Here is a 9,943-nt window from a genome sequence, read left to right on the forward strand (position 1 = left end):
CGACCAGGCGGCAGCGAGGCCGGCGGCGAGGCAGCAAGGCAGGCAAGGGGCACACGCAGCAGCTGGTGGCCGTGTGGCGCGGGGGTGTCCCACAAGTGGGTCACACTCACCTGCGTCGCACGGTCGCCATTTAAGGCCAAGTGCGCGGGTGGGCGGAGCAGCTGGGGAGCGGGAAGGGAACAGAAGAAAAAAGGGGCGGGGCAAATGGCGGTGGCGGGAAGCGGGAAGCGGGGAGGGAGAGCGGAGGGCGGCGAGGTAGGCGGGCAAGCAGGAAGGAAACAGACACGGCACAGGGACTACACCAAATGAAACAGGCACAAATGAAGGGCAAAACAAATGGCAGAAACAGTGAGAGAAACGATGTCACGGCAAAAATAACCACAAGCACAAATGGAGGGCAAAACAATGGCAAAAACAGTGAGAGAAACGATGTCACGGCAAAAATAACCATAAGCACAAATGGAGGGCAAAACAATGGCAAAAACAGTGAGAGAAACGATGTCACGGCACGAATAAACACAAGCACAAATGGAGGGCAAAACAATGGCAAAAACAGTGAGAGAAACGATGTCAAGGCACGAATAAACACAAGCACAAATGGAGGGCAAAACAATGGCAAAACAGTGAGAGAAACGATCACACGGCACAGAAAAATGCAAGCACAAATGGAGGGCAAAACAATGGCGAAAACCAATGGGGAGCGACCAGGCGGCAGCGAGGCCGGCGGCGAGGCAGCAAGGCAGGCAAGGGGCACACGCAGCAGCTGGTGGCCGTGCGGCGCGGGGGTGTCCCACAAGTCCATGGGAAGAATTGGCAGTGGACATCTTAGGTCCAATTTTAGATGAACAGAGTGTACCCAAATATGCAATTGTGCTGGTAGACAGGTACTCTAAGTGGCCGGAAGTAGAGGTGTGCGAAAGTGTGGACACAGACGTAGTACTGACATTCCTCACGGCCACGTTCCTGAGAGAAGGAATACCAAGAGTCATAACGTGTGATAATGGGCCTCAATTTACGTCAGACAAATAGAATGCATTCATGGAGCGGAACACTCATCAAGCACACCCCGGTATATCATCCGGCCGGGAATGGCCTAGCAGAAAGATTTAACCGGGTTATCATGGGGTCAGTACAGGCAGCCATCAATGCTGGGAAGAATTGGGAAGCTGAACTAAAAAGTATGGTGTGGGCGTACCAGATCACCCCCACCAAGACTGGATATAGTTCATTCAAAATACTGAGAGGTCGTGACCCCTTTACAAGAGACAACGTAGCATGCAAACGACGAACGGTACAGAGTAAATGGTCTCCGCCGGTAGTGCGTAGCAATTTGGAAAGGGCACAAAAGATCTACACAGACCACTACAACAAGCGACACAACGTCCAGGAGGCGTCACTGGAAAAGGGAGAATGGGTCAGAGTTAAGTTGGCTCAGCTGAGAAGGAAGGGCGACAGCAAGTATAGCACACCGCTGCAAGTATGCGAAGTGTACTCAAGATCAGCACGATTAAGCGACGGGAAAGTATGGTCTCTGGACAGAATGTCCAGGTGCAACAAGGTGTTGAATTGGACTAGGATAGGAGACACGCAACCTGGAAGAGAAGACGACGAGAACCAGGAGGGGGGAGAAACCACTACGGAAAGGGAAGCAACCAGTAGTGACACGAGGAGCACCAACACGGAAGAGACAAACACCACTAGTGCACCAAAGAAGGCAGAGGACAAAGGTATACGGGTGCAACGGGAGGTCCAAGAAGCGTGTGCTACGGCAAAGGGGAGCCCAACACAAGAGACACAAACCCAAGCCCTACCCAGTAGTGGCAGAGATACCAGGGTATGCACGTCGGTAAGACACAGCCGTACTGGCAGGACAGTGGAACTGCCCAAAACGTATTGAGAGTTCAACATGAAAACATAACCACCTAAAGCAAGAACTATTGCTGGACACTGTATAAGTTCTGTTCATTGTTTGTTGCAGTGTCAATAAAGGAGGGAGATATGTAGTGTAGCACTCTAGTGTTTCTGCCGCGTCACGGCAGAGAACGCTGGGAGCGCAGGCGGCCATGTTGGCCAGTGTGGTGCAGAGCCTAGGGGCGAGCGCATGTTGTTCCCGGCACTCCGGTGTTATACTTAATAAACACCCTTGGAATATAACGTAGTTTCCGTCTCTCTGTACCCCAGGGCTTCCTACACAATCATGCATTTATCGAGCGCTAATGACCACTGCAGGACGCGGGATTTCTCCAGGGATTCCTATAACAGAGCCTGCTAAGATCTGAGTTAACCAGCTAGAGCCCGGGAAGCAGGCACCGGCGGTATATTTACTGCGTGTTAACCGGGTTTGCAGTGCAATCTGACCCTGAACAGGTGTTTTCCAAATTCTGCGAATTCAGTTCCACCAAAGGGTAAATTCAACCCTGGAGTGCTCAGTAAACGGGAGTGGGTGGTTGGGTTCCCCAATCGCTAATCAGATTTGCAGTGTGATCTGCTGCGCAAAATTGCATCCTTAGAGGCGGCTGCTCTTGGCTGGTGCAGTCCGAGAGAACATCTTCAGGGCCTGCCAAACTTAAGAACTGGGCAGCTGCAACATTACGTTTTCCCTGGCTGGTCGCTGCTGTTGCTAGCGCAAAGGTCAGTACGAAACTGTATTAACACAAGTGCGGTCAGGGCAATTTGGAAATATCTGTCCAAACATCAACCTGTGTGATGCATAAATATAAGTGCAAAATTGCGCCTATGCAATCATTGCAACCCAGAAACAGTTGTGCTAAACTTCCCCTGTGCTATTGATCTACTCCGGAAACATTGGTTCACTATTGCACTGGTGAAACGGATGTGGTCCTGAAGTGTCAGTGTGAAAATGCACTGGCGCCAATATAGCCTATGTAATCACAAAATTACTCGGTAGTAGTGCCCCGCAGCTAACTCCCAATCTCATCCGGCTGTCAATGGGAGAGCCCTTCCGATACCAGCGGTATTTTTTACAAGAAATTACCGCCTGTGATGGGATTGGAATGACTGCTTTCCGGGGACGCGGGATGTGGGGGTAAGGGTGCAGAGCGTTCCAAAGCAAGCTCGCTCTCTGCTACCAGCAGCAAGAGCAGGGAGGGGTCAGCGGCGGCCCACATGGTGCTATTACAGCGCAGTGAAGCTGAAAATGGACTTCCAGGCCCCTTTGTACTGAGGTGAAGGTACAGCCCTCCTCGCCCTCCACTCCAAAGGGTTAAGCAAACTCAATCAACGTATGGACGCTGGTCTTTTACCCCAAAACGGAGATGGGGATGGGGGGGGGGGGGGGGGGGGGGGGGTCAATCTGTTACTTTTTTTACTGAAGGCACATCCGGTTTTAGAAACCTTTACTGAACATTGAGCATCGTTTTCATTTTCGTGACTAAATAAACAAGCCAAAGGCCATAAAGCAAAATTAATCTGGCTCCGTAGCACCCCCGCTTAGGCTGGTATGCCGAGTGGTTCAATCCGCCCTTGTTACTCACCTTATCCAATTTCAGATAAATTCTTGCTCTGCTTCCCTCAAGGGGTGTTTATGCAAGGGTCAGGAAGCTCCTCCTCTTAACGTTCGCAAAAAACCAAAGACACTTCAAAAACAATTAAATATCGAAAGTGAAATCTCATAAATGTGTTTGCGGTGCACAAGTGAACTAGATAGCCAACTATTGTGTGTAGAGAACAACTTTACACCGCTTCCTTCAGAGTTTGTTGGGCCAAAGTAACATTATTTCTGGCAAACGAGAGACTGTGCTTGAACAGGAATAAACTGTACCTTTTCATTGCCCGAAGAGTCAACAGAATTTCAGACCTGCTGCTGCAATGGCAGAACATTTTACGTTTTACCCCTCGTGTCTCATTTCGATTTATGGATATCTGACAATGATCACATCTGGGGGCTTGCGGCACACTTATGATAGAGCTGCTCACTTTTGAAGAGCTGGGCTTCAATCACAAAAACAAACAAGTGGGCGATCGCTATTGTAAACAAACAAACAAACAAAAAACAAACAAAAAAAAAAAAAAACACACACTCCCACGAGTGGTGCGCGCGCCACAGCGAGCCATATGTTTTCAATTATCGCGCCCGCGTCTGGGTACGATAATTGAAACCACATGGCCTTTGGTGCGCATAATATACACCAATAGGCCGGGGCGGAGCAATGCGCCCACCTTGGGCCTATTGTGTGCTCTGTTGTGAAAAAACACGCACGCAAAGGCCAATAGTGGGGCACAAAAGGAAAAGCACACGCACGAGCGTGTGCTATTCCTGGCTCCGTTTTAGAACCCCGGACAAAAGGACTCTCGCTGCGCGAGCAGTGCTGTGCACTGCATCGCTAGGCACGAGACCTAAAATCGAGTTCAAGAACTTAAGCCCACATTAAATGTAGACAGATCAAATGAATACTCCTCAGTGGCATCACAATGAAATGATCAGGAATGTAAGACAGCTGTTCCAATGCGTGCAGACAGGAAAAGTAAACAAACAAAAAAGTTCCACACAACAGTGGATGGACACAATAATTCAGGCACTGGAACTACTAAAAGCCCACCCCTTTTAAGATGTATTACATACAAGAGATTTCACAAGCACAGCGCAAGTGCTGTGCAGGTGAAACCTAAAAAAGGGGTGACATCTGATAAAATACAACTCCACATGATGGATTTGCAGACTGCAAAAAACAGCAGTGCTTGGCCCACATCATTGATTTAATGCAAGCTGAAAGTATGGCAGAGATACACCACTTCTTCACTCCTGCAGGGCTAGGGATGCGATCCCATGAAAATCTATATAGTGCCCCAGGAGACACGATGGAGAACAAACAAAATCTCTTGCAGATGACAGTTATTAAAAGCATGAATGGAAGGGAATAGGTACTGAAACTAGTGTTAATGATATAGAATGCATGGTAAGTCTGGAGTGGCATAATGGGCAATGTATATGGACTGCAAAATGCCAGTGGCAGACTTGCAAGCATTCTACCTATCAACTTTCTGTTTCTAATTAAAGTACTGGCCATTTAGTTCAACTTTAAAAAAATCTTGTCAACATGATGCAAGGATGAGGAAATATTTCCAAGTCAATCAATCAGCATTTGTAAAGTGCAGCACTGTCCCCCCCAGGGGTATCTGGGCACTGTGGATACAACGTCTGTCGAAGAGCCAGATCAGAAACTAGCAGAAAGAGGCAAAATAAGGGGCAGATACGAGCAGAAAGAGGCAAAATAATGGTCACAAAGAGCAGTGAGGCAAAAAAAGAGGGCAGAAGTGGGCAGAAAAGTGAGCAGAAAATGCAGCAGAAAACGAGCTGAGGTGGCACAAACGCAAGGCACCAGAGTATTAGCCTTCGGGCAAGCAGGACAGGAGAACTGTCGAAGGGGGAGTTGGCACAAGGCTCACTGGGGTTGCGCTGCAGCCTCCATTAAGAAGGAGGGGGGCTGGGAAGAGGGAAAGGGTAGGAAGAGGGAAGAAACGAGGAGAAAAGGTAAGGAAAGAGCAGAGAGGGGCAAAATAATGGACAGAACGATCTGAGAGGCAAAAATAGTGCGCAGTAAAAAGGCAGAATATGGGCAGAGGAGGCACAAACCTAAGGCAGCAGAGAGTAGCAGACTGAGGACAAGCTGAACGGGAGAACTGTCGTAGGGCGGAGCCGACACCTTGACTTGCTCCCTCCTACCAAGTCTGGCTTAGTTGTTCTCTTGCATTTAGTTGGTTAACATCTAAAACAATAATCCTACAAGCAATTTGCATCTGCAATCTAGTAGAGAGATCAGCTAACACGTCTCCAAATAAGAACGGTTTCCCAGTTTAAAGAAAGATTACAGCAACTGTCCGTTCCATAAAGGTGAAATAGTTGCTAAATCCTTTACCACTGAAAACTTAGAATACAAAATGACAACAATTGTCCCCCATTCACCTCGCCTATTTATGCACTGCAACATGTACTTCATTGGATCCTGGGGTCTATGAATGAACTAAATGCATTTTCTGTTGACTTAAGCTGATCGCTAGAATAAAAACTCAAAGTCCTTTGAAAAAGATTCATAAAGTTACCCTTTATGTGCATGTAGCGCTAGCTTTTAGCATGCAGTTCATTGTTTATGTTATTGGCACAAGTGTAACATTCATATTCAGTTGATGGCAAGCTGTATCTCGCTGTACCTTGAGCATTGTTTACTTTCATGCATGTGATTGTTTAAGCTCAGCTCACTTATTCTCCGTTGTATCCACAACCGAGCACCTAGATGCAGTTTGGATTCCCTGGAGATGGGACCTGCAGGAAGTGGGCTCCTACATATTCATGTGAATAAACGTGTTACTGAAGCACATCTTGCTGCTTCCTGGTGGTACTTACCTCAACATATTTGGTGAAGAGCAACGACCTGCTGGTACTTACCTCTCAACAGTGCAGAATGTGTCACTGGGGAAAAAAAGCAGTCAAGCCCAAGTATGGCGTGTGAGCCACCTTACCCCACCGAATGCTAAGAAAAAAAAATGTCATCTATTTTAATGGTCTTGCAGTTTAATCCACTGATCAGATTCCTATCGCGTATTTGCAGCCCCTGTGTTGAAAGGTGTGATTGCTGCCGTCTTCTCGGTTTCTTTCTCAAGATGCCCGACTTCCGTGGCACAGCCCTTGAACCTGTGTTAGGCGTACAATGCCATCCCAGCAGTGACTTGTCGACGGTTGCACCACCACATGGGGCCAGTGTGAGAGCAAAAGGGGAAGAATTTGCCAATGATATGCCCAGTCTTGTCCAACGGTAAATCAGACATGCCAACCCTCCCGATTCAGGCGGGAGACTACCGATTTCAAGGCTAGTCGCCCGCCTCCCGATTCCTGCAAGCAATAACCCGATTCCTCGAGGTTTCAGCAGAAAGGGCTTGGTATTGTGTAACGTGCCAATTCTTCCAGCAATAGTAAGAGTGGCGTTGCAGGGGCTCTAGAAGGGGTTAAAAACCAACAAAGCCTCATTCACATGCAAATGGTCTTTTAAAGACCTGCGAAGTACTGGGGTGCGGCTGTGTGTGCCCGGGAAGCTATTTCAGCCCTGGCTGACTCACAAAGGGGGGGGCGGGGGTGCATGCACTGCCAGCAACCTGCCAGGTCAGTGCACAACACTTGCATCACCTTCTCTGCCTGCCATTGCGCTCCATGCTTCTGATTGGTAAGAAAAAAACTAACGTGCATTTGCATTTCAAATGTCGGATCCTGCAGCAGCACACTTCCAAAGCCCATACATGACAGTAACCCGATTCAAGGCCCAATTCTCCCGATTTTTGGGATAAAATCTCCCACTTTGCGCTTCTGAAATGTTGGCATGTATGTGTATGGTGGAATACAATAACACATAGCTTACACCTTTCTATATTCACGCTGCGGCAGAACTCCGAGAGATCGCGTTGTACTACTTACGAGTGAGACTCTCCCGTTTGGCATTTGAGCATACATGCCAACATTTCAGAAGAGCAAAGTGGGAGATTTAAAAACAAAAAAAAAAAAAAAAAAATCGGGAGAATGGGGCCTTCAATCGGGTTTCTGTCATGTATGGACTTTGTAAGTGTGCTGCTGCAGGATCGGACATTTGAAAGCAAATTCACGTGTTTTTTTTATCACCTTTCAGAAGCATGGAGCGCAATGGCAGGCAGAGAAAGAGGGGGATGCAAGAGTTGTGCACTGGCCTGGCAGGTTGCGGTCAGTGCATACACCCCCCCCCCTCCCTCCCCCGTCAGCCCGGGCTGAAACAGCTTCCGGGCACGCACACAGCCGCCCATCCCCCCCCCCCCAGTACTTAGCAGGTGTTTAAAAGACCATTCGGTTGTTAATGGGGCTTTGTTGGTTTTTCACCCCTTCTAGAGCCCCTGCATCGCCATTCTGACTATTGCTGGAAGAATTGGCACATTACCAAGCCCTGTCAGCTGAAGCCCCGAGGAATCGGGATTTTGCTTGCAGGAATCGGGAGGCGGGAGACTAGCCTTCAAATCGGTAGTCTCACGCCTGAATCGGGAGTGTTGGCATGTATGCATACATGCCAACAGAAACGATTCAAAAGGGATACTCGATTATTTTAGCTAATAATGGCTTTATTTTAAGTCAATGGGGAAAATCCAATATCACCGATCTGTTTTCTTCAAACCCCCAGATTCAAAATGTTGGCAAATATGGTATTCTATCAATTGTTTGACAGATATTCCTCTCTGGTGCAAGACTGCAGCTTCCATCTAGAGTGCCCTGCTGTTTAAACTTTATCTTACGCGGGACTCACCTTGCCACATCCTGGAGGCCCCCACAGGATGATGGAGGGCACCTCGTTTGACTCCAACAGGCTCCTCAGCAGCGTGTCCGTCCCCAGCACCTTGCTCTGCCCCATGTACTCCTCCAGGGTGGTAGGCCGCATCTTGTCCGCCAGGGGTTTGCCCTCCAGCTTCTCTGGCATGCTCTTCACCTGCTCCGGTTGAGGTGTGGGACCAGCAGCGGGGCTCGAGCAGCTGGAGGAGGGCACAGGGCAGGATGCGCCCTCCACACCCGGCCGCTGTTTGTGGAAGAGAGGGAAGGGGGCTGCGTTCGGAGACAGGCGCCGCTTCTTGGCGCTGTGAGACCCTTCTTCCGGTACCGCGGAGGCCGTAGGAGAGCCGGGGGTGCCGTTATGACAGGTGACTGCGGGGGGCTGCAGGCAGCGATCCAAGTGTGCGTTGATACGGGACGAAGGCAGTTCCTGAGCGCAGACAGGGCAGCACACCCGCTCTTCGGCACTGCCCGCTTCGTCCATTCTATCGGCCCGGACAGGCACTGCCCGCTGGAGACTCCTGTTTATGTTTCAGAGAGAGCTACGGCGTTACAGTTATATTTTTTCACTTTACCCGCGAAATCGAAAGGACCAAAGGTGAAGCCTCCGCCTGCTCCTGCGCGGTGACAGCAGCGGTGGCTCGCGGGAATTGTAGTCTAAATAGTCAGCCCCCGCTGGCAGGAGGCAGCCCTACACGACCACTATCCAGAGAACGGCGACGTGTGAAGAAGAAAGACTCCCTTTAATAGTCGAAAGCTTTTGTTCTTACTGAAGTGTACTTGCACGGGTCCGGCATCGATTCTGCTAAACTGGAGAGGTCATCAAAACAAAAAGCTTGAACTCGGTGGTGCATGTTGTGCGAGGTTGTGTCTGGGGACTGGGGTAGGGAACATTTCGGTGTGGGACTACTGCAACTAGAATACTTTCGGTTGATAGGAAACTGCACCAGTATCATGGGGATTTTAGCAAATGTGCCGCACATGTCGGTGTTTGTAGAAAGAAAACGTACTCTGTAGCACAGTAAATAAAAGGAATAAACTAAAAAAGAGTAAAACTCAATGTGTATTTGTGAGTTCAGGGCAGAAATAAATAAGCACGCCCAAATGACGGAAAGGGGTGCCTGTGATAATAATAATAACAAAGAAGGAATAAGTACAGAAGTCTCTGTGGAGCAAGTCGTTAAACAGTTTGTTATAGTTAAAGATACAATTTAAAAACGCTGTTCAACGAGGGTTCTATCCCTTGCCCTAAGCATTTTTCTTGTTAGCTGACCCTATTGCTATGGAAGGGAGTTTGCAGGGGTAACACTGTAGATGGGTGCAAAGGATGCACATTTGGGTCGTTTTTGGTGTCATAAGCGGTGGCTTGTACAACCCGCTGGGCAAAGCTGAGGAAGTTCCGCAGCTCAGCGTAGATAGGTTTACTTTCTTTCCACATTGAGGGTGTTCTTTGAAGTGCACAGGCAATCCTCGAATACAGGAGATTGATATGGGCCCATGACAATAAATGTTGGGTTGGAGAGAAATACTGAAGAGCCGCTTAATAGTTAGCGGAAGCCTGAAAAGATGATTTTGATAATGGTATCTTGTATTCTGGGCCAATGAATCAAGAGCATCCACAGAGAAAAAGCACATGATCCTTTAAAGGTG

The 9,943-nt window shown here is 48.7% G+C and overlaps 1 protein-coding gene across 2 annotated transcripts in view; it reads right to left on the reverse strand.

The window, feature by feature from the left end:
• The window catches only part of WRNIP1 (WRN helicase interacting protein 1), a 320,975-nt gene extending 312,047 nt beyond the window's left edge, over positions 1–8,928 (reverse strand). Inside the window, exon 1 of one of the 2 annotated variants that reach the window (XM_085607137.1) lies at positions 8,274–8,928. In XM_085607137.1, the coding sequence (XP_085463263.1) occupies positions 8,274–8,777 (504 nt within the window). In that variant the 5' untranslated portion in view covers positions 8,778–8,928. The remainder of the gene's footprint in view (positions 1–8,273) is intronic. The other variant, XM_085607138.1, reaches the window with a different exon arrangement.
• Between the last annotated feature and the right edge of the window lie 1,015 nt (positions 8,929–9,943).

The sequence above is a fragment of the Triturus cristatus genome, chromosome 5_2, assembly GCF_964204655.1.
Source record: "Triturus cristatus chromosome 5_2, aTriCri1.1, whole genome shotgun sequence".
Lineage (NCBI taxonomy): Eukaryota > Metazoa > Chordata > Amphibia > Caudata > Salamandridae > Triturus > Triturus cristatus.